General features: G+C 44.8%; 1 protein-coding gene across 2 annotated transcripts in view; it reads left to right on the top strand.

Annotated features, from left to right (window-relative positions):
• The window catches only part of LOC110496698 (enhancer of filamentation 1), a 65,775-nt gene extending 40,604 nt beyond the window's left edge, over positions 1-25,171 (top strand). For both annotated transcript variants that reach the window (XM_036953538.2, XM_036953537.2), the window contains exons 3-7: positions 12,350-12,448; positions 12,709-12,864; positions 15,029-16,237; positions 20,296-20,385; positions 22,278-25,171. In XM_036953538.2, coding sequence (XP_036809433.1) covers positions 12,350-12,448; positions 12,709-12,864; positions 15,029-16,237; positions 20,296-20,385; positions 22,278-22,841 — 2,118 coding nt within the window. In that variant the 3' untranslated portion in view covers positions 22,842-25,171. The remainder of the gene's footprint in view (positions 1-12,349; positions 12,449-12,708; positions 12,865-15,028; positions 16,238-20,295; positions 20,386-22,277) is intronic.
• The last annotated feature ends 517 nt before the right edge of the window (positions 25,172-25,688 follow it).

The following is a 25,688-nucleotide window of genomic DNA, read 5'->3' as shown; positions in this document are numbered from 1 at the left end:
TATCTATGTATAGTCACTTTACCCCTACCTACATGTACACTACTGCTACTCTCTGTTTATCTATGTATAGTCACTTTACCCCTACCTACATGTACACTACTGCTACTCTCTGTTTGTTATCTATGTATAGTCACTTTACCCCTACCTACATGTACACTACTGCTACTCTCTGTTTGTTATCTATGTATAGTCACTTTACCCCTACCTACATGTACACTACTGCTACTCTCTGTTTGTTATCTATGTATAGTCACTTTACCCCTACCTACATGTACACTACTGCTACTCTCTGTTTGTTATCTATGTATAGTCACTTTACCCCTACCTACATGTACACTACTGCTACTCTCTGTTTGTTATCTATGTATAGTCACTTTACCCCTACCTACATGTACGCTACTGCTACTCTCTGTTTGTTATCTATGTATAGTCACTTTACCCCTACCTACATGTACACTGCTGCTACTCTCTGTTTGTTATCTATGTATAGTCACTTTACCCCTACCTACATGTACACTACTGCTACTCTCTGTTTGTTATCTATGTATAGTCACTTTACCCCTACCTACATGTACACTACTGCTACTCTCTGTTTGTTATCTATGTATAGTCACTTTACCCCTACCTACATGTACACTACTGCTACTCTCTGTTTGTTATCTATGTATAGTCACTTTACCCCTACCTACATGTACACTACTGCTACTCTCTGTTTGTTATCTATGTATAGTCACTTTACCCCTACCTACATGTACACTACTGCTACTCTCTGTTTGTTATCTATGTATAGTCACTTTACCCCTACCTACATGTACACTACTGCTACTCTCTGTTTGTTATCTATGTATAGTCACTTTACCCCTACCTACATGTACACTACTGCTACTCTCTGTTTGTTATCTATGTATAGTCACTTTACCCCTACCTACATGTACACTACTGCTACTCTCTGTTTGTTATCTATGTATAGTCACTTTACCCCTACCTACATGTACACTACTGCTACTCTCTGTTTGTTATCTATGTATAGTCACTTTACCCCTACCTACATGTACACTACTGCTACTCTCTGTTTGTTATCTATGTATAGTCACTTTACCCCTACCTACATGTACACTACTGCTACTCTCTGTTTGTTATCTATGTATAGTCACTTTACCCCTACCTACATGTACACTACTGCTACTCTCTGTTTGTTATCTATGTATAGTCACTTTACCCCTACCTACATGTACACTACTGCTACTCTCTGTTTATCTATGTATAGTCACTTTACCCCTACATACATGTACACTACTGCTACTCTCTGTTTGTTATCTATGTATAGTCACTTTACCCCTACCTACATGTACACTACTGCTACTCTCTGTTTGTTATCTATGTATAGTCACTTTACCCCTACCTACATGTACACTACTGCTACTCTCTGTTTGTTATCTATGTATAGTCACTTTACCCCTACCTACATGTACACTGCTGCTACTCTCTGTTTGTTATCTATGTATAGTCACTTTACCCCTACCTACATGTGCACTACTGCTACTCTCTGTTTGTTATCTATGTATAGTCACTTTACCCCTACCTACATGTACACTACTGCTACTCTCTGTTTGTTATCTATGTATAGTTAGTCACTTTACCCCTACCTACATGTACACTACTGCTACATGCTGTTTGTTATCTATGTATAGTCACTTTACCCCTACCTACATGTACACTACTGCTACTCTCTGTTTGTTATCTATGTATAGTCACTTTACCCCTACCTACATGTACACTACTGCTACTCTCTGTTTGTTATCTATGTATAGTCACTTTACCCCTACATACATGTACACTACTGCTACTCTCTGTTTGTTATCTATGTATAGTCACTTTACCCCTACCTACATGTACACTACTGCTACTCTCTGTTTGTTATCTATGTATAGTTAGTCACTTTACCCCTACCTACATGTACACTACTGCTACATGCTGTTTGTTATCTATGTATAGTCACTTTACCCCTACCTACATGTACACTACTGCTACTCTCTGTTTGTTATCTATGTATGTACCCCTACATACATGTACACTACTGCTACTCTCTGTTTGTTATCTATGTATAGTCACTTTACCCCTACCTACATGTACACTGCTGCTACTCTCTGTTTGTTATCTATGTATAGTCACTTTACCCCTACCTACATGTACACTACTGCTACTCTCTGTTTGTTATCTATGTATAGTCACTTTACCCCTACCTACATGTACACTACTGCTACTCTCTGTTTGTTATCTATGTATAGTCACTTTACCCCTACCTACATGTACAAATTACCTTGATTAACCTCTACCCCTCGCACATTGACTAGGTATCGGTTAAGGGCTTGTAAGTAAAGCATTTCACTGTAAGGTCTACACTGTTGGTTAAGGGCTTGTAAGTAAAGCATTTCACTGTAAAGTCTACACTGTTGGTTAAGGGCTTGTCAGTAAGCATTTCACTGTAAGGTCTACACTGTTGGTTAAGGGCTTGTCAGTAAGCATTTCACTGTAAGGTCTACACTGTTGGTTAAGGGCTTGTCAGTAAGCATTCCACGGTAAAGTCTACACTGTTGGTTAAGGGCTTGTAAGTAAAGCATTTCACGGTAAGGTCTACACTGTTGGTTAAGGGCTTGTAAGTAAGCATTTCACTGTAAGGTCTACACTGTTGGTTAAGGGCTTGTCAGTAAGCATTTCACTGTAAGGTCTACACTGTTGGTTAAGGGCTTGTCAGTAAGCATTTCACTGTAAGGTCTACACTGTTGGTTAAGGGCTTGTAATTAAGCATTTCACTGTAAGGTCTACACTGTTGGTTAAGGGCTTGTAAGTAAGTATTTCACTGTAAGGTCTACACTGTTGGTTAAGGGCTTGTCAGTAAGCATTTCACTGTAAGGTCTACACTGTTGGTTAAGGGCTTGTAAGTAAAGCATTTCACTGTAAGGTCTACACTGTTGGTTAAGGGCTTGTAATTAAGCATTTCACTGTAAGGTCTACACTGTTGGTTAAGGGCTTGTAAGTCAGCATTTCACGGTAAAGTCTACACTGTTGGTTAAGGGCTTGTAAGTAAAGCATTTCACTGTAAGGTCTACACTGTTGGTTAAGGGCTTGTCAGTAAGCATTTCACTGTAAGGTCTACACTGTTGGTTAAGGGCTTGTAAGTAAAGCATTTCACTGTAAGGTCTACACTGTTGGTTAAGGGCTTGTAAGTAAGCATTTCACTGTAAGGTCTACACTGTTGGTTAAGGGCTTGTAAGTAAAGCATTTCACTGTAAGGTCTACACTGTTGGTTAAGGGCTTGTCAGTAAGCATTTCACTGTAAGGTCTACACTGTTGGTTAAGGGCTTGTAAGTAAGCATTTCACTGTAAGGTCTACACTGTTGGTTAAGGGCTTGTAAGTAAAGCATTTCACGGTAAAGTCTACACTGTTGGTTAAGGGCTTGTAAGTAAAGCATTTCACTGTAAAGTCTACACTGTTGGTTAAGGGCTTGTAAGTAAGCATTTCACTGTAAGGTCTACACTGTTGGTTAAGGGCTTGTAAGTAAAGCATTTCACTGTAAAGTCTACACTGTTGGTTAAGGGCTTGTAAGTCAGCATTTCACGGTAAAGTCTACACTGTTGGTTAAGGGCTTGTAAGTAAAGCATTTCACTGTAAGGTCTACACTGTTGGTTAAGGGCTTGTAAGTAAAGCATTTCACGGTAAAGTCTACACTGTTGGTTAAGGGCTTGTAAGTCAGCATTCCACGGTAAAGTCTACACTGTTGGTTAAGGGCTTGTAAGTCAGCATTCCACGGTAAAGTCTACACTGTTGGTTAAGGGCTTGTCAGTAAGCATTTCATGGTAAAGTCTACACTGTTGGTTAAGGTCTTGTCAGTAAGCATTTCACTGTAAGGTCTACACTGTTGGTTAAGGTCTTGTCAGTAAGCATTTCACTGTAAGGTCTACACTGTTGGTTAAAGGCTTGTCAGTAAGCATTTCACTGTAAGGTCTACACTGTTGGTTAAGGGCTTGTCAGTAAGCATTTCACTGTAAAGTCTACACTGTTGGTTAAGGTCTTGTCAGTAAGCATTTCACGGTAAAGTCTACACTGTTGGTTAAGGTCTTGTCAGTAAGCATTTCACTGTAAGGTCTACACTGTTGGTTAAAGGCTTGTCAGTAAGCATTTCACTGTAAGGTCTACACTGTTGGTTAAAGGCTTGTCAGTAAGCATTTCACTGTAAGGTCTACACTGTTGGTTAAAGGCTTGTCAGTAAGCATTTCACTGTAAGGTCTATACTTGTTGTATTCGGGGGAAATGTAACAAATAAAATTTGATTTGATATTCCATATATTTACATATAATGCAATACTTTTGACTGGGGCAATAGGGTGCCATTTGTGAAGCAGTCCTGGTCTAGGTTGATGAAGTAAGAGGAATGCTCAGTCCTGTTGTTGATTGGCTGAGAGCTGTAGACAGGTTATATGCTGTTTAGGTGTTCTGTTTGACTGAGCTGATTAGAAGAGGGATTTCCTGGTTGCCAAGTACACACACACACACACACACACACACACACACACACACACACACACACACACACACACACACACACACACACACACACACACACTTCCTCCTCTGAGGAATCAAATGGTAATGGGCACTGAGGCAACATCCTGCACTGAAGATCCCCTCTCATATTCCACCAAAGCCACCATGTGTCGACATGTCATCCCCCACAGTGAAAGGACCCAGCATGGTGTGTGTGTGTGTGTGGGTGTGTGTGTGTGTGTGTGTGTGGTGTGTGTGTACGTACGTGTGTGTGTGTGTGCCCACCCCGCTGTGCAAATCCAGATTGGCGACTGGTTATTTTCTGTTCATGTGGTATATAAAGGCACACTGAGGTTTGGCACTGGCTCTAGCTAGCTTTCCCAGGCTGCTCAGTTTGATGCTGTGGCCCTCCCTGTCTGTCCTTGACTGACCCTCCTGGGAGGGTGAGCTCAAGCATCCCACAGCTGCCCCGTTCAAGGCCCCAGTGTTGGCCTGAAGCTGGAAGCCATCCCTGGGGCTCTCGGCCACACAAAGAGCCCCTCACATGGAAACCAGGAGCTGCCTTGTACCACTTTGTCACCCTGGTGTTAGAGGGACGTTTATCATCAGCCACTGGCACTGCTTCTTATTGTTGATATTTTTTACAGCTCTGATTCTGAAAGGTGTGTCTGTTTCCCTCTCTCTGTCTCTGTCTCTGTCTCTGTCTCTCTCTGTCTCTGTGTCTGTCTCTGTGTCTGTCTCTGTCTCTGTCTCTCTCGCTCTCTCTCTCTCTCTCTCTCTCGCTCTCTCGCGCTTTCGCTCTCTCTCCCTCTCTCTCTCTCCCTCTCTCTCTCTCCCTCTCTCTCTCCCTCTCTCTCTCCCTCTCTCTCTCTCTTTGACGTCCTGGTTGTTTCTCTGTAATTCCCCCTGCGTGAGTCAGGCAGTGAGGTCACAGCGCTCAAAGACGGAGTCAGGTTAAAGTTCAAAGGCCCCGCCAAGCCTCTTATCTACTCCTACCAGGCTGGAACGCCTCCTCTGCTTCACATCCTGCCTTACAAGGCTCCTTCTATGGGTCCTTCCTGTCACTATGTTAAATACCCATATATTATAGATTCTATTATTCACTGATGTGGACTATGGACATACCAGCAGGACAGACAGGAACACAGAGGGACTGAGTTAATAAACTCCCACAAGTCACAGAGGATTGAGGAAGTGCACTGCTTGGGTAACTGAGCCGTCCGTTAGCTTGATAAGATGATTTTAACCAGGTTAAGCACTAATGTACTGTGTGGACTTGTTTGTGAGGCTTGACAGACATATTTTCTCCCTCTAATCATGTGTGGAAGGGCCCCAGCAGCAGATAAATGAATGATTCCTTCCTGTGGCGCTCCACTCCTTTAGACACTTGTCTGCTCTCTGTTGTCGCCGTGGTGACGAATCACTGGCCTGCGTGATTTGACCCAGGGCAAGGTCATAAATCTCATTGTATGAAAAGGCATTGGCCCGTCCTGCCACCGCAGAGAGAGAGAGAGAGAGAGAGAGAGAGAGAGACAGAGAGACAGAGAGACAGAGAGACAGAGAGACAGAGAGAGAGAGAGAGAGAGAGAGAGAGAGAGAGACAGAGACAGAGAGAGAGACAGAGAGACAGAGAGACAGAGAGACAGAGAGACAGAGAGACAGAGAGACTGAGAGACAGAGAGACTGAGAGACTGAGAGACCGAGACCATTTCCGGAAAAGTTCTGCAATGCAAAGGAGTAAGAACTAGGAGTGAAAGTAAAGAAGGACAGGAAATGCTTGGCTGAAAGGTAACTTACATTTTCCCATGTTTAACATCTATGCTGGCAGGGGTCAGGGTTCAGCCCAGACATTTCTCATCCCCTCTTCCCGCCTTTTTTTTACTTTCTCAGGAGTCAAGAAGGACATCTGAATAATGAATGAATAACAAAGTCAACAGGAACATCTTAATAATTAATTAATTTCTGGAAAGCAAACAGGAAATGGCCGTGCCATCATTAGCATAATCACATTAAAGTTGGGTCCTGTCTTGAGAAGCCCTTTGATCAGAGGGAATAAAATATTATCCTTATTAGCGATGTAATCTGTGTGTGTGTGTGTGCTCCCTTTTGCCCCTCTTTATGTCCAATCTCTGTTTGGATTTTGATTTGGCCACATGGTCACACCGTCGTCATGGAGACGGCCGATTGCGGCCTCTTGGGTTTGTCCACGTAATTGCCTGCATTAATTAGTTTGTCACTTTAATAGGCCACTGTGGAGCTGTGGATGGGAACATTAGGCGAAAAGCTGGAAAAGTAACCTATAATAACACTGTAAAGCTATCCGACTGTGATTCAGCAACTGCAGGTGCCCCCCTTGAAACCAAGAGGCAAGGCTATTAAAGGAACTCTGCCACGGCCCTTCTCTTTGGAGTGACAGGAGGAAAAACCACTCTCCTCTACGTTCTGAATCACCTATTGGGTGGCAGCAGATTGAATTTCACTGGTACCCACATGTATCCTGGAGTCTGCCTGCATGACTCCTGCCCTCCCTCAGTGACAAAGCTGACAGAGGCGAACAGTAGATGGGGGATGGAAGCCGGGGGGTGAGTGGGGATGGTGGAATGGTAGGTAATATGAGAGGTGTCGGCATGCTTCAGTCCTGCTGGGTAAAGGTGTCGGCATGCTTCAGTCCTGCTGGGTAAAGGTGTCGGCATGCTTCAGTCCTGCTGTGTAAAGGTGTCGGCATGCTTCAGTCCTGCTGGGTAAAGGTGTCGGCATGCTTCAGTCCTGCTGGGTAAAGGTGTCGGCATGCTTCAGTCGTGCTGGGTAAAGGTGTCGGCATGCTTCAGTCCTGCTGGGTAAAGGTGTCGGCATGCTTCAGTCCTGCTGGGTAAAGGTGTCGGCATGCTTCAGTCGTGCTGGGTAAAGGTGTCGGCATGCTTCAGTCCTGTTGGGTGAAGGTGTCGGCATGCTTCAGTCCTGTTGGGTGAAGGTATCGGCATGCTTCAGTCGTGCTGGGTAAAGGTGTCGGCATGCTTCAGTCCTGCTGGGTAAAGGTGTCGGCATGCTTCAGTCCTGCTGGGTAAAGGTGTCGGCATGCTTCAGTCCTGCTGGGTAAAGGTGTTGGCATGCTTCAGTTCTGCTGGGTAAAGGTGTCGGCATGCTTCAGTCCTGCTGGGTAAAGGTGTCGGCATGCTTCAGTACTGCTGGGTAAAGGTGCCAAGCAGACCTCAGCTAGCCGAACCGAACGAGTGTGCTCACATACTCTTTTAAAAGACTTGGACGAAGGCACGTAGACTTGGGCTTCTGAACTTTAGCTGGCCTCGAGCAGAACATGTTGTGGGCCCAAACAGATGAAAAAACCCTCACCGAAGTCCAAAATGAACAAAGGGATGGGGGACGAATAGATGAATGGAAACCATAGATTAGATAGAATCATCCCATTCGGTTGGAACAAAGGGGTCAATTGTTGGAAGCGTCATTATCACCATTACTGTGACCCGGCCACCACTGACAGGTCTGATGGGCCCGTTGACACGTGTCATCAGGTCATCAGCGTGTGATGGAGCAATGAGACGATAGTCTCATAGTGGGTCTTTTTACACACACTCACACCTACAAGCAAACACACACACACGCGCACACCTACCTGCCTCCACACAAAGTTACACGAACACAAAGTTACCTCTTCCTTAAAGAACAAGTCTGGTCAATATTTACCCAACCACCATTAGGAGCTCCAAGTACCCTGGCCGGGCCTGCCGCAACAGCAAAGCTTGCTGGGTAAACAGAGGGTGTATATGGGAAATACATGAGCAGTATGCGTCTGGCATCGCCTGAGAGGACCCAGTGACAGAAAGAAGGGAGCACAAAGTGGCTGTACGTCCCAAATGGCACCTTATTCCCTTTATAGTGCACTACTTTTAACAAAGAGCCCATCGTGATCTGGTAAAAGTAGTGCACTGTATAGGGTATAGGGGGCCGGTATAGGACACAGACTCTGACATGTACCTGTTGAGTGTCCAGACTGGTCCCTGTGGCTTTCTGCCTTCAACAGGTACTGTATTAGCCATCTCTATGGACTGAGTTTGAGAGAGGGGAACCGCAAACAGAGATCTCCTTGTGTTCTATGTCCATTCGCTGCAACTTTCCCACACAAAGTCACACCATAGGAAGTAGTAGGGACTACGGAGAAAGCAACAAGGACCTTCTAGTCCAGGACGTTTTCCAGAGGGTAACTGGCTGCTGTATCTGGTAGTACGTGTGTGTGTGAGAGAAATAGAATGTAGCAGAATTGTTTGTTCCCATGTTTCAATAACGGACATCCTGTATAACCTGTACCTCAGCACATTGACTCGGTACCGGTACCACCTGTATAACCTGTACCTCAGCACAATGACTCGGTACCGGTACCCCTTGTATAAAGCCTCCACATCGACTCTGTACCGGTACCCCCTGTATATAGCCTCCACATTGACTCTGTACCGGTACCCCCTGTATATAACCTCCACATTGACTCTGTACCGGTACCCCCTGTTACAAACCTCCACATCGACTCGGTCTTCACTCAGGGTCTTCACTCAGGGTCTACACCCAGGGTCTACACCCAGGGTCTTCACTCAGGGTATTCAGTCAATCGACTCTGTACCGGTACCACCTGTATATAGCCTCCACATTGACTCTGTACCGGTACCCCCTGTATATAACCTCCACATTGACTCTGTACCGGTACCCCTTGTATATAGCCTCCACATTGACTCTGTACCGGTACTCCCTGTATATAGCCTCCACATTGACTCTGTACCGGTACTCCCTGTATATAGCCTCCACATTGACTCTGTACCGGTACCCCCTGTTACAAACCTCCACATCGACTCGGTCTTCACTCAGGGTCTTCACTCAGGGTCTACACCCAGGGTCTTCACTCAGGGTCTTCACTCAGGGTCTTCACTCAGGGTCTTCACCCAGGGTCTTCACTCAGGGTCTTCAGTCAGGGTCTGGGTTGAATGGCATTCCTCTCTACTCTCATCCCTTTCCCCCTCTCTATACCTCTCCATCTGTCTTTATATGTCTCTCTCTCTCTCCCTCTCTGTCTCTATCTCTGTGTCTCTCTGTCTCTCTCTCTCTCCCTCTCTGTCTCTATCTCTGTGTCTCTCTGTCTCTCTCTGTCTCTATCTCTGTGTCTCTCTGTCTCTCTCTCTCTCTCCCTCTCTGTCTCGCTCTCTCCCTCTCTGTCTCTCTGTCTCTCTCTCCCTCCCTGTCTCTGTCCACTGAGACATTCATCTTAGTCGGGTGGATGGATGGGGTATAATGCTGGGGTTATACCTTTGATCATTCAGACGAAGAGACAGAGAAGAGACCTCTGTGTGCATCCCAAATGGCACCCTATTCCCTATATAGTGCACTACTTTTGACCCTAGCCCTATAAGCCTATTCACTACTTAGGGCATAGGTTGCCATTTGAGAGGCAGTGTCACGACTTCCGCCGAAGTCGGTCCCTCTCCTTGTTCAGGCGATGTTCGGCGGTCGACGTCACCGACCTTCTAGGCATCACTGATCCATTTTTCATTTTCCATTGGTTTTGTCTTGTCTTCCTTCACACCTGGTTCCCAATCCCATCAATTACATGTTGTGTATTTAACCCTCTGTTTCCCCTCATGTCCTTGTCGGAGATTGTTTAGTTTGTATGAGATGTGCTATTTAGTGTTGGTGCTCGACGGGTTTTGTACCCACTTTGTTATTTTGTTCATTTTGGATGTTTTGTCAGCGTTTATTAAAGATCTCCGTTTATACCAAGTTTGTTCTCCTGCGCCTGACTTCCCTGCCACCAACACGCACCCCCCTCACAGGCAGTCTCTCTGTTGTTGTAACTGGAAGGCGTATGTATGGGTCCCGTTTTCCAGCCCTGTCAGTGAACCTTGCGTGTTCCAGTGTGGCGATGCTAGTGGGTTGTGTGTCTATGGAGGGGTATGGGGGAGGGACAGTGAGAGAGAGAGAGATTTTCCCTCAGATCACACAGACCCACAAAGAATTCTAAAACAAATCCCATATCTATTGGGTGAAGTACCACAGTTTGCCATCGCAGCAGCAGGAAGATTCATACAACAAATACAACCCATATTTAGGTACATTTATTTTCCCTTTTGTACATAGCCATAATATGACATTCGAAATGTCTCTATTTGTAACTTTTGTGAGTGTAATGAGAGACCCATGAATGAAAATGCTGGAAAGGGAGGAAGAAGCTGTCACTGCATTACTGCCTTTTTGGGCTGTTTCCTTCTTTCTTGTCTCTCCTCTCTCGTGGACCCGAAGTGACACCCATGTCCTGGGACGTCTGTTTTCACTTGCAGCATCACACCTCATGACAGCTCAGTCCCCTACTTCATATGGCTTTAGTTTTTTCTTTTGTTGTTTCTGGCACCAGCCCTGTTGGCTGAGCTCTGGTCAAATGCAGTGCACTACATAGGGAATAGGGTGCCATTTGGGACGCGCGCCATGGCTTTCCTGTGACATTTCTGGCCATAGCGCCCCTGCCTAAGTGGTTGGATCTAGCCTTCTCTCACATCATTGGCCCTTTGCTTTGCCAGGCTTCTGTTTATCACATGGTTGGGTTTGGAGGGCGCTCTGTGAGTAAGCCGAGACATGCACAGTCAGGACTGATTTGGTCTGAGTCGTTATTATTTGCTGCAGGGTCACATAAGGAGAGGACTGACTGGGCCTGCATCCCAAATCAAACCCTATTACTTATATAGTGCACTACTTTTGGCCCTGGTCAAAAGTAGGATACGTTGCAATTTGGGACACTAACAGAGAATAGGGTCATTCATATACACTGGTCACCAAACGTAAGAAAACAGACTGAGAAAGGCAGGAAGGGCAGGGGGGAATGCTTGAACATGTCCAATAGGAAACATCTGTTTTTGATTTCCACTGCAAAACGTTTTACTATTGTGTGCTCTAATGAATGTGACCCAGCCATGATAGTCAGGAGAGATGTGCAGGTTTAGAGTCACAGTGACTCAGGGACTACATTATCAACTCATAGGACATACAGGGTGAATATACAGTATGTGGGGCTAGCATTTGGTAGCCTGGGTACCAGTCTGTTTGTGCCATCGTGCTACTACTTGGTAGCCTGGGTACCAGTCTGTTTGTGCCATCATGCCACTACTTGGTAGTCTGGGTACGAGTCTGTTTGTGCCATCATGCCACTACTTGGTAGTCTGGGTATCAGTCTGTTTGTGCCATCATGCCACTACTTGGTAGCCTGGGTAACAGTCTGTTTGTGCCATCATGCCACTACTTGGTCGCCTGGGTACCAGTCTGTTTGTGCCATCATGCCACTACTTGGTAGCCTGGGTACCAGTCTGTTTGTGCCATCATGCCACTACTTGGTAGCCTGGGTACCAGTCTGTTTGTGCCATCATGCCACTACTTGGTAGCCTGGGTATCAGTCTGTTTGTGCCATCATGCCACTACTTGGTAGCCTGGGTAACAGTCTGTTTGTGCCATCATGCCACTACTTGGTAGCCTGGGTACCAGTCTGTTTGTGCCATCATGCCACTACTTGGTAGCCTGGGTATCAGTCTGTTTGTGACATCATGCCACTACTTGGTAGCCTGGGTATCAGTCTGTTTGTGCCATCATGCCACTACTTGGTTGCCTGGGTACCAGTCTGTTTGTGACATCATGCCACTCGTTGGCATGACAACATGAAACAAACTGACTGGTATAGAGGTTAAGCATTCGTAGGGCTGTTGGAACTGTCATGAACCTGTTGTCATGTCTTGTTTCTTCCTGCCTCGCCCCTGGTGTGGACAGGTGGTGATCCCGACAGGAGTGGGACAGTCCTATGCCTACAGCGCTGGTCAGCATAACCAACAGGACCTCTATGACGTTCCTCCAATGAGACCACAGGGGGTATGTGTCTCACTCAACTACACGCGGTCTATAGCAATGCCTATTTCAATCCGTCAGGACTATTCCAAAATGGAATCTTTCACCGTATGCAATTAGCTACTGTATATGAAACGCAGCTGTGCAGAGACATGGCCAAACACTATAAAGGGAACAGGAAGCGATTTCAGACACAGCCTCTGTGTTTCACATAGCTAATTCTGCCTTGTAGATGTAATGTCATCTATGGTATCCTGATTTGGGAATGTCTCCGTGTTTTCCAGGTGTATGACATTCCTCCTGGGAAACTGATGGACTCACACTCTCCCGGACAACATGGGAATGCTCGTCCCCAAGGAGGAATCTATGATATTCCTCCATCCACTCAAATGGACCCTCGGACACAAGGGGTTTACGATATCCCTCCCTCCACACAAGGGGTATGTCTGGGACCACTCATACTACACACAGAAACACTGCCCACATGGAGAGACAGCATACAGAAGGCCTGTAAGAAGCGGTAGCCGTTTATGTCTGGAGAATGTTACTATGCGTTTATTGATACAGGTCCTAGTTTTCCTCTTAATTGCCTGGTAATAAATGAATAATATGTCAAATTATCATATTTATGACTTCTTTGCAGTTCCCTAAATGAAAGCGTTGCCTGCCAAAATAGCGTTCTCTCTCGCAGGGAAAGTCAATGAATAAATGATTACTTCTCTTGGGCTATGTACCAGATGGCACCCTATTCCCTATATAGTGCATACTTTTGATCAGGGCCAATAGGGATGTGGTAGAAAGGAGTGGCCAAAAGTAGTGCACTATGTAGGGAATAGGGTGCCATTTGAGACATGACTAGTGTTCCAGGCCTATCCAGGGCCAGCAGGCTTAATGACATCATAATAGCTAGTGTTCCAGGCCTATCCAGGGCCAGCAGGCTTATTGACATCATAATAGCTAGTGTTCCAGGCCTATCCAGGGCCAGCAGGCTTAACGACACCATAATAGCTAGTGTGCCAGGCCTATCCAGGGCCAGCAGGCTTAATGACATCATAATAGCCAGTGTTCCAGGCCTATCCAGGACCAGTCAAGGCTTAGTGACATCATAATAGCCAGTGTTCCAGGCCTATCCAGGGCCAGCAGGCTTCATGACTTCATAATAGCTAGTGTTCCAGGCCTATCCAGGGCCAGCAGGCTTAATGACATCATAATAGCTAGTGTTCCAGGCCTATCCAGGGCCAGCAGGCTTAATGACACCATAATAGCTAGTGTTCCAGGCCTATCCAGGGCCAGCAGGCTTAATGACATCATAATAGCCAGTGTTCCAGGCCTATCCAGGGCCAGCAGGCTTAATGACATCATAATAGCCAGTGTTCCAGGCCTATCCAGGGCCAGCAGGCTTAATGACATCATAATAGCCAGTGTTCCAGGCCTATCCAGGACCAGTCAAGGCTTAGTGACATCAGTTGCTTTGTAATAACCAGCGTTCCAGGACCAGTCAAGGTTTAGGGACATCAGTTGCTTTGTAATAACATGAAATATGTGGGAACCCGTTATTTGTGTTGCTCCTAATTACATTTTGGGTTCAGGAGTGGATTTCAAAGCTGAGTGAAATCACTTACAGCTCACTCATTTTATTTATACAACTCCGCTTTAATGCTGCATGATATTTACTGTACCTCACAATCCTTATTCCACTCTGTCAGGACTATACTGGTTTTAAAGGTCTAGCTGTTTATTGCTTATAATGCTTGTCATATTCAAGTTGATATGGAGTTATCATGGGGGAAGAATTAGAGGAATAGACAGACACCATATTTAGATTAACACATATAGAATCAACAGAAACTAAACAGTACTTTCAGTTCCTCAATATCTGACAAAAATATTGTGATGCAAAGTGTGCTTGTCATTGATATGGGTAAGCTGTGTGTCTGTAACTATGATATTGATATGGGTAAACTGTGTGTCTGTAACTATGATATTGATATGGCTAAGCTGTGTGTCTGTAACTATGATATTGATATGGCTAAGCTGTGTGTCTGTAACTATGATATTGATATGGGTCATCTGTATGTCTGTAACTATGATATTGATATGGGTAAGCTGTATGTCTGTAGCTATGATATTGATATGGCTAAGCTGTGTGTCTGTAACTATGATATTGATATGGGTAAGCTGTGTGTCTGTAACTATGATGTTGATATGGGTAAGCTGTGTGTCTGTAACAATGATATTGATATGGGTAAGCTGTGTGTCTGTAACTATGATATTGATATGGGTAAGCTGTGTGTCTGTAACTATGATGTTGATATGGGTAAGCTGTGTGTCTGTAACAATGATATTGATATGGGTAAGCTGTGTGTCTGTAACTATGATATTGATATGGGTAAGCTGTGTGTCTGTAACTATGATATTGATATGGCTAAGCTGTGTGTCTGTAACTATGATATTGATATGGCTAAGCTGTGTGTCTGTAACTATGATATTGATATGGGTAAGCTGTGTGTCTGTAGCTATGAGGCATTGTTGGTTGAATCGCTGTCTACTGCCCTCCTTACTGTAGTCTGAGGCACTCAACAAATGTTTGTCTTGTCCCCACAGGTGTACTCTGTGCCTCCCTGCTGGAACACCCCAGCCCTCCAGGAGGGGAACTACGATTTCCCCCAGCCTCTCAAACAACACAAACAACAGGAGGGCATCTACGACGTACCCCCTCCCACCTTTACCAAGCCCTCAGCCTCCCTGTCCCCCCAGTCCAACTATGACTTCCCCCCCAGTTCCCAGCCAATTGGCCCCCACCACCTCCAACGCCCCATCGCCAATGACAACGAGGGAATCTACGACGTGCCGCCCCCCTCCCACCAGCTCTCTGGGGCGGTGCCTCGGGGGGACCTGTATGACATCCCCAGGGGGATGCAGCAGCCCCCCTCCCAGCACCGCTCCACCCCCCAGGAGAGGGACAGGGGGAAGGGCCAAGGCATATATGACATCCCCCCTGCTCTGGGGGACGTGACTGATGGGGTGAATCGCCTGTCCTTCTCCAGTACGGGCTCCACACACAGTTCCATGTCCACCTCCTCCACCTCCACGGTCTCCAGCGCTGAGGGCCGGCTGGCCCTGGATGTGAACCAGGCCGTCCAGAGGCTGTGCCGCCAGCAGCAGGCGGTAGAGGCCTCAGTCGGGGCCCTGCAGAGCCTGGCCTCTTCCCCCCACTGGAGGACTTACCCTTTCATGGAGCGCCATACCAACGAGGTGCGCACCGTGCTGGACCGAGTGCGGGCAGCCCTGGCAGACTTTGTGGTGTTTGGGAGGGGTGCTGCGGCCAACGCCACTGCCCTGTCAGACCCCAGCCTGCACAGTAAGCTAAGGAGGCAGCTGGGTAGGCTGGAGGACTCCCAGCAGATCATCCTGCAGACCTACCAGAGCCTGGAGAACTGCGGCTGGGCCCTCAACACCGTGACCACCTCCAGCGCCTCCAAGCACCAGATCAAGAGTGACGACCTGGATCGCTTTGTCATGGTGTCCAGGACGGTGCCCGACGACGCCAAGCAGCTGGCCTCCTCCGTGGGGGGTAATGCTGAGCTGCTATTTAGACGAGCACCCACCATGAACGGGTCCTCCTACCCCAGGGGTGGTACGCCCGAGGAGGCCGTCATCCACCCTCTAACCTCTCCACCCTCAGATAGTGATAACTACAGGGGCCACACCAAGCCCTTTCCTGTGCCCTCCAGCCAAGACAAAGGCAACATGAACAATAGTGAGAAGTGTGTTAAGAGCTGGATGGAGGACTATGACTACGTCCATCTGCAGGTATGACTGACTCTGACTCTGACTCTAGCCCGACTCACCACTTGGATGTTACATTTCCATTACATTTTGGTAATTTAACAGATGCTCTTATCCAGAGCAACGTACAGTCGAGGATTCAACTTAGGGTAGCTAGTTAAGACAAAAAAAGGTAGCTACAAAGGCTTGCGAAAGTATTCACCCCCCTTGGCATTTTTCCTATTTTGTTGCCTTACAACCTGGAATTAAATTTTGATTTTGGGGGGGGGGGGGGGGGGGGGGTTGTAAAATTTGATTTACACAACATTCCTACCACTTTGAAGATGCTAAATATTTTTAGGGGGGTGAAACAAACAACAAATAAGGCAAAAAACAGAACACTTGAGAGTGTATAACTAGTCTCTTGGGGTATGTCTCTATAAGCTTGGCACATCTAGCCACTGGGATTTTTGCCCATTCTTCAAGGCAAAAACTGCTCCAGCTCCTTCAAGTTGGATGGGTTCCGCTGGTGTACAGCATTCTTTAAGTCATACCACAGATCCACAATTGGATTGAGGTCTGGGCTTAAATGTTTCCCCTTAAACCACTCGAGTGTTGCTTTAGCAGTATGCTTAGGGTCATTGTCCTGCTGGAGGGTGAACCTTTGTCCCAGTCTCAAATCTCTTGAAGAATGAAACAGGTTTCCCTCAAGAATATCCCTGTATTTAACACCATCCATCATTTCTTCAATTCTGACCAGTTTCCCAGTCCCTGCCGATGAAAAACATCCCCACAGCATGATGCTGCCACCACCATGCTTCACTGTGGGGATGATGTTCTCGGGGTGATGAGAGGTGTTGGGTTTGCGCCAGACAGTGCAAACCCAACAAGCTCAATTTTAGTCTCATCTAACCAAAGTACCTTCTTCCATATGTTTGGAGAGTCTCCCACATGCCTTTTGGCGAACACCAAACGTGTTTGCTTATTTTTTTCTTTAAGCAATGGCTTTTATCTGGCCTCTCTTCCATGAAGCCCAGCTCTGTGGAGTGTAAGGCTTAATGTGGTCCTATGGACAGATACTCCAATCTCCGCTGTGGAGCTTTGCAGCTCCTTCAGGGTTATCTTTGGTCTCTTTGTTGCCTCTCTGATTAATGCCCTCCTTGCCTGGTCTGTGAGTTTTGGTGGGCGGCCCTCTCTTGGCAGGTTTGTTGTGGTGCCATATTTTTTCCATTTTTTAATAATGGATTTAATGGTGCTCCGTGGGATGTTCAAAGTTTCGGATAATTTTTTATAACCCAACCCTGATCTGTACTTCTCAACAACTTTGTCCCTGACCTGTTTGGAGAGCTCCTTGGTCTTCGTGGTGCTGCTTGCTTGGTGGTGCCACTTGCTTAGTGGTGTTGCAGACTCTGGAGCCTTTCAGAACAGGTGTATATCTACTGAGATCATGTGACAAATCATGTGACACTTAGATTGCACACAGGTGGGCTTTATTTAACTAATTATGTGACTTCTGAAGGTAATTGGTTGCACCAGATCTTATTTAGTGGCTTCATAGCAAAGGGGGTGAAAACATACGCACGCACCACTTTTCCTTTCTAACTGTTTTGGTAATTCTTTTAAACAAGTCATTTTTTTCATTTCACTTCACCAATTTGGACTATTTTGTGTATGTCCATTACATGAAATCCAAATAAAAATCCATTTAAATTACAGGTTGTTATGTAACAAAATAGGACAAATGCCAAGGGGGTGAATACTTTTGCAAGGCATTGTAGGTAAGATGTTAGCCACTCATGTCAAGACGTGATTCCTGATGTATGTATGAGAGCTTGGATGTGAAATTCCTTTACAGCTTCTAAGGTGTGTTGCTGCCTTATTGACCCTTGGAAGGTTGACCCTTATTGACCCTTGGAAAGTTGACCCTTATTGACCCTTGGATGATCTGGTGGTATTCAGGATGTGTGTGCTAGCTGCTTACAGTGTAGAGGAAGTCAGGCTGTATCAGCCTATTGGGTTGTACCATATGTTCATCAAGGAAGAGGCAGATCTTAATCGAGCGGAATGCAAGTAAAGGTTGAATGAGGCTATGTATTTTATAAGTATACATGTACCTACAATCTGTATGTAGCTACTCTCTGTGTGCACAGTGCATCGGAAAGTATTCAGATCCCTTGACTTTTTCCACATATTGTTACGTTACAGCCTTATACTGATATTGATTAAATTGTTGTTTTTTTTTCCCCCCTCATCAATCTACACACAATACCCCATAATGACAAAGCAAAAACTGGTTTCTCCAATTTTTTACTAATTTATAAAAAAAAAATATATATATATCACATTTACATAAGAATTCAGACCCTTTACTCAGTACTTTGTTAAAGCACCTTTGGCAGCGATTACAGCCTCAAGTCTTATTGAGTATGAGCATGTCTCTCTGTACTTTGCTCAGTTCATGTTTCCCTCGATCCTAACTAGTCTTCCGGTCCCTGCCGCTGAAAAACATCCTCACAGCATGATGCTGCCCCCGCCATGCTTCAGCTTAGTACTAGTGCCAGGTTTCCTCCAGACGTGACGCTTGGCATTCAGGCCAAATAGTTCAATCTTGGTTTCATCAGACCATAAAATGTTATTTCAAACTCCGATAGTGGGCTGTCATGTGCCTTTTACTGAGGAGTGGCTTCCGTCTGGCTCTACCATAAAGGCCGTCTGGCCACTCTACCATAAAGGTCACCTCCCTGACCAAGGCCCCCTCCCCTGATTGCCGGGCGGCCAGCCGGCCAGCTCTAGGAAGAGTCTTGGTGGTTCCAAACTTCTGCCATTTAAGAATGATGGAGGCCACTGTGTTCTTGAAGACCTTTAATGCTGCAGAACTTTTTTGGTACCCTTCCCCAGATGTGTGCCTCAACACAATCTTGTCTCTGAGCTCTCTACGGACAATTCCTTCGACCTCATGGCTTGGTTTTTGCTCTGACATGCACTGTCAACTCTGGGACCTTATATAGACAAGTCTGTGCCTTTCCAAATCATGTCCAATCAATTGAATTGACCACAGGTGAACTCCAATCAAATTGTAGAAACATCTCAAGGATGATCAATGGAAACAGGATGCACCTGAGCTCAATTTTGATTCTCACAGCAAAGGGTCTGAATACTGAATTCTTTATTTTTTTAAAATATAAATTAGCAAACATTTCTAAAAACCCGTTTTTGCTTTGTCATTATGGGGTTTTGTGTGTAGATTGATGAGGGAAAAAAAATCTACATTTTAGAATAAGGCTGTAACGTAACACAATGTGGAAAAGAGAAGGGGTCGGAATACTTTGCCGAATGCACTGTAGCTACCCTATGTATGTAGCTACCATATGTATGTAGCTACCCTATGTATGTAGCTACCCTATGTATGTAGCTACCATATGTATGTAGCTACCCTATGTATGTAGCTACCCTATGTATGTAGCTACCATATGTATGTAGCTACCCTATGTATGTAGCTACCATATGTATGTAGCTACCCTATGTATGTAGCTACCCTATGTATGTAGCTACCCTATGTATGTAGCTACCCTATGTATGTAGCTACCCTATGTATGTAGCTACCATATGTATGTAGCTACCCTATGTATGTAGCTACCCTATGTATGTAGCTACCCTATGTATGTAGCTACCCTATGTATGTAGCTACCCTATGTATGTAGCTACCATATGTATGTAGCTACCATATGTATGTAGCTACCATATGTATGTAGCTACCCTATGTATGTAGCTACCCTATGTATGTAGCTACCCTATGTATGTAGCTACCCTATGTATGTAGCTACCATATGTATGTAGCTACCCTATGTATGTCGCTACCCTATGTATGTAGCTACCCTATGTATGTAGCTACCCTATGTATGTAGCTACCATATGTATGTAGCTACCCTATGTATGTCGCTACCCTATGTATGTAGCTACCCTATGTATGTAGCTACCCTATGTATGTAGCTACCATATGTATGTAGCTACCCTATGTATGTAGCTACCCTATGTATGTAGCCACCCTATTCTGTTTAAGTCTGCTTTCTTAGTTGAGTTCTCACACTCTCGTTTCTTCTCAGGGAAAAGAGGACTTTGAGCGTCAGCAGAAAGAGCTCCTGGAGAAAGAGAACATCATTAAACAGAGCAAGGTGCAGCTGGGACAGGAACAGGTAAAGGTTTTTTTCTCTCTCCTCTTCTCTGTTCTGTTCTGCTTTGTTCTTTTTTTCTTTTCACCTTTATTTAACCAGGTAGGCTAGTTGAGAATACCTTTATTTAACCAGGTAGGCTAGTTGAGAACACCTTTATTTAACCAGGTAGGCCAGTTGAGAACACCTTTATTTAACCAGGTAGGCCAGTTGAGAACACCTTTATTTAACCATGTAGGCTAGTTGAGAACAGGTTCTCATTTGCAACTGCGACCTGGCCAAGATAAAGCATAGCAGTGTGAACAGACAACAACACAGAGTTACACATGGAGTAAACAATAAAAAATAAACAAGTCAATAACATAGTAGGGAAGAAAATAATCTATATATATTGTGTGCAAAAGGCATGAGGAGTTGGGCAATAAATAGGCCATAGAAGTGAATAATTACAATTTAGCAGATTAACACTGGAGTGATAAATGATCAGATGGTCATGTGCAGGTAGAGATACTGGTGTGCAAAAGAGCAGAAAAGTAAAGTAAATAAAAACAGTATGGGGATGAGGTAGGTAAATTGGGTGGGCTATATACCGATGGACTATGTACAGCTGCAGCGATCGGTTAGCTGCTCAGATAGCAGATGTTTAAAGTTGGTGAGGGAGATAAAAGTCTCCAACTTCAGAGATTTTTGCAATTCGTTCCAGTCACAGGCAGCAGAGAACTGGAAGGAAAGGCGGCCAAATTAGGTTTTGGCTTTAGGGATGATCCGTGAGATATACCTGCTGGAACGTGTGCTACGGGTGGGTATTGCCATCGTGACCAGTGAACTGAGATAAGGCGGAGCTTTACCTAGCATAGACTTGTAGATGACCTGGAGCCAGTGGCGACGTACATGTAGCGAGGTCCAGCCGACTAGAGCATACAGGTCGCAGTGGTGCGTGGTATAAGTTGCTTTAGTAACAAAACAGATGGCACTGTGATAAACTGCATCCAGTTTGCTGAGTAGAGTATTGGAAGCTATTTTGTAGATGACATCGCCGAAGTCGAGGATCGGTAGGATAGTCAGTTTTACTAGGGTAAGTTTGGCGGCGTCCCACTGGGCAGACAATGGTTGAATCCAAGTTTTTTTCCATGTCATTTCAATGAAATTACGTTGAACATAACTTGGAAAAGATGTTGAATTGACATCTGTGCCCAGTAGGTTCTCTGTTCTGTTCTCCTTTGTTCTGTTCTATTTGTCTCTGTTCTGTTCTGTTCTCCTTTGTTCTGTTCTGTTTGTCTCTGTTCTGTTCTTCTCTGTTCTGTTCTTCTCTGTTCTGTTCTTCTCTGCTCTGTTCTTCTCTGTTCTGTTCTCCTTTGTTCTGTTCTGTTTGTCTCTGTTCTGCTCTGTTCTTCTCTGTTCTGCTCTGTTCTTCTCTGTTCTGCTCTGTTCTTCTCTGTTCTGCTCTGTTCTTCTCTGTTCTGTTCTTCTCTGTTCTGTTCTTCTCTGTTTTGTACTATTCACATCATTTATGGAACACACATGATTCAATGAAACACGCAGTGGATGACCTTTCTAGCATGGGTTCATAGAAGGTACCTAGAACAAAGCAGCGCCAACATGTACTGCATGAACATCTGTCTCCCTCTGACAGAGCAGCCCACCAGGCAGGCCTCAGGGCACACATCCATAGAAGAGGAGATTAACCTTTTCGCTCCTGTAATCCTCCATTACTTTAATGTTAATGTTACGCTCTCTATGGAAAAATTATGAGAATTCCTTCTGTTTTATACTAATATGATGGAATTGACAGGTAGGATGTATTTTCATCATGTTTATTGTGTACGAGAGATTTCCGTCTCCCGTCTCGCCACAATCCTTAACTAGTTTGTGTAAATATGAAGAAAGAAATATCCACTCTCTTTCAACCTTCACAGATGAACCAGTTCAAGCAATTGGAGCAAGAGGTGATTAAACCAGTGGAGAATGACATCACACAGTGGATCTCCCACCAGCACCCGACAGGCCCCTCCTCCTCCCCGTCAGACACCTCCTCCTCTCCCTCCCCCTCCCTGACAGGAGGCAGGGCCCAGCTGTGTGGGCGGGACCGTCAGCTGCTGGGCTTCTACGCAGAGCAGTGCCAGCAGCACTTTGTCACGTTGCTCAAGGCCGTGGACGCTTTCTTCGGCTGCGTGGGCGCTGGTCAGCCGCCCCGCATCTTTGTGGCACACAGCAAGTTTGTCATCCTCAGCACTCACAAACTGGTATTTATTGGGGACACTCTGTCCAGGCAGGCAGCCACGCCCGAGGTGGCCAACCGGGTGATGAACTCTAGCAATGTGCTTTGCGACCTGCTGAAGACTGTGGTGGGAGCCACTAAGACGGCCGCGCTGCACTACCCCAACACAGCCGCCGTTCAGGACATGGTGGACAGAGTCACGGATCTCTCACACCACGCTCAACAGTTCAAACAACAGTTGCTGCAGATGGCTGCTTTGTGATTGTTTGTGTTGTCACTACCTGATCCCTTCTATTGCACCATAGCATCCTATGTGTATATACCGTATATATATATATATCTATATATGTATATTGCTCGTTGTTAATCTTAAGAGTTTTTTGGGGGGGGCTGTTCTGTACATATTTGGCTCTATTTCTGTGTAGAATGTTTTTATATACAGTATCAGTCAAAAGTTTGGACACACCTACTCAGTCCAGGGTTTTACTTTATTTTTACTATATTCTACATTGTAGAATAATAGTGAAGACATCAAAACTATGAAATAAGACATATGGGATCATGTGTTAAACAAATAAAAAAAACTGTTGAACAAATCAAAATATATTCTATATGTGAGATTCTTCAAAGTAGCCACCCTGTGCCTTGATGACAGCTTTGCACACTCTTGGTATTCTCTCAACCAGCTTCATGAGGTAGTCACCTGGAATGCATTTCAATTAACAGGTGTGCCTTGTTAAAAGTTCATTTGTGGAATTTCTTTCCTTAATGGATTTGAGCCAATCAGTTGTGTTGAGCCAAGGTAGGGGGATATACAAAATATAGCCCTATTTGGTAAAACAACAAGACCATATTATGGCAAGAACAGCTCAAATAAGCAAAGAGAAATGACAGTCCATCATTACTTTAAGACATGAAGGTCAGTCAATCCAGAAAATTTCAAGAACTTTCAAAGTTTCAAGTGCAATCGCAAAAACCATCAAGGACTATGATGAAACTGGCTCGCATGAGGACCGCCACAGGAAAGGAAGACCCAGAATTACCTCTGCTGCAGGAAATAAGTTCATTAGAGTTACCAGCCTCAGAAATTGCAGCCTAAATAAATGCTTCACAGAGTTCAAGTAACAGACACATCTCAACTACAACTGTTCAGAGGAGACTGTGTGAATCAGGCCTTCATGGTCTAATTGCTGCAAAGAAACCACTACTAAAGGACACCAATAATAAGAAGAGACTTGCTTGGGCCAAGAAACACGAGCAATGGACATTAGACCCGTGGAAATGGTCTGATGAGTCAAAATGTGAGATTTTTAGTTCCAACCGCAATGTCTTTGTGAGACGCAGAGTAAGTGAATGATTGATCTTTGCATGTGTGGTTCCCACCGTAAAGCATGGAGGAGGTGGTTTGATGGTGTGGGGGTGCTTTGCTGGTGACACTGTCATGATTTATTTAGAATTCAAGGCACACTTAACCAGCATGGTTACCACAGCATTCTGCAGCGATACACCATCCAATTTGGTTTGCGCTTCGTGGGACTTTCATTTGTTTTTCAACAGTCACTGAACCCTTCGGAACTTTCATCACGCACACCTGTCCCCTATTCCCACTGATTAGTACTTGTATAAGTGTGCCCTTTGATTTCCATGGTCTTGTCGATTATTGTTATAATGTCTGTTGGTGCGTGTGAGTACCTGTGCTGTGTGTTTTGGGCTTTCGTGCCCTTGTGGATTGCGCAGATGATTACGGGTCACGTCCCATGTGTTAATCATTGTGCGCGTGTGTTATTTATTCGAGGTACTCCTCGCTCTTTTGTTTGGGTTTCAACCCTGTGTTTTTGTTAAGTGTTTGTTTGGTCTTCGTCTCCATGTCTTTACACGGCACGCCGTAATTTGGTGCTTAATAAAAAAAACTATTACGCATTCCTGCGTCTGTCTCCCGAGTCATTCATGCCAATGTGACATCCAGGCTATGCAAGGGCTATTTGACCAAGAAGGAGAGTGATGGAGTGCTGCATCAGATGACCTGGCCTCCACAATCACCTGACCTCAACCCAATTGAGGTGGTTTGGGATGAGTTGAACCACAGAGTATAGGAGAAGCAGCCAATAAATGCGCAGCATATGTGGGAACTCCTTCAAGACTGTTGGAAAAGCATTCCAGGTGAAGCTGGTTGAGAGAATGCCAAGATTGTGCAAAGCTGTCATCAAAATATAAATATAAAATATATTTAGATTTGTTTAATACTTTTTTGGTTACTACATGATATGTGTTAAATAAAGAAAAACCCTTGAATGTGGAGATGTGTCCAAACTTTTGACGGGTACTATATTTAATTATGATATAAATATATAGATAAGATATATGTGTCTTTTTAGGGTGATTTGGACATATTTTCGTAACATTCCCGTTTCATATATTATAAAGCACCTAATGATGATGACATCCTTCAGTTTTTTTTTACCTGTAGATTGTTGACGCACCCTACTGCTGGAAATGACGCCAGTGCTTTGTGCAAATCGTTTGATGTCGCACTCCTTTGTCGAAAAGGGGGCAGGGCTCTCAACAGACAAAGTAAAGGACTGTTCTTACCCATATGACTGTGTCTTTTTTTATAAAGTGTGTCAACTGCTAGAAGACTAGCGGGCGCCACTTTGTTTTCAGACACTGCACATGACATGACATAACCAAGCCTTGTTAAATCTCACTTATGTTATTACACACACACACACACACACACACACACACACTGTCGGACATGTTTGCCTGGATAACAGTAACTAGAGACCTGAATGGCTGGCCTTGTACACAATATTGGCAAAAACACTGAAACTCACAGCCAAAGCCTGGTATCTTTCACATTCACCCAGAACTGGGCGCAGTTATTTGAAATAAATTAAATGGATATTACATGACCGGATGGTAAACAGCTCATGTTATGATATAGCAGATCATATGTTAATATCATAACTGATGTAGCAGATCATATGTTAATATCATAACTGATATGGCAGATCATATGTTAATATCATAACTGATATGGCAGATCATATGTTAATATCAAAACGGATATGGCAGATCATATGTTAATATCATAACTGATATGGCAGAT

Source organism: Oncorhynchus mykiss, chromosome 18, assembly GCF_057628025.1.
Source record: "Oncorhynchus mykiss isolate SJ-2025 chromosome 18, ASM5762802v1, whole genome shotgun sequence".
Classification (NCBI taxonomy): domain Eukaryota; kingdom Metazoa; phylum Chordata; class Actinopteri; order Salmoniformes; family Salmonidae; genus Oncorhynchus; species Oncorhynchus mykiss.
The sequence above is the reverse complement of the archived record's forward strand: the minus strand, read 5'-3'. Positions and strand labels throughout refer to the sequence as shown.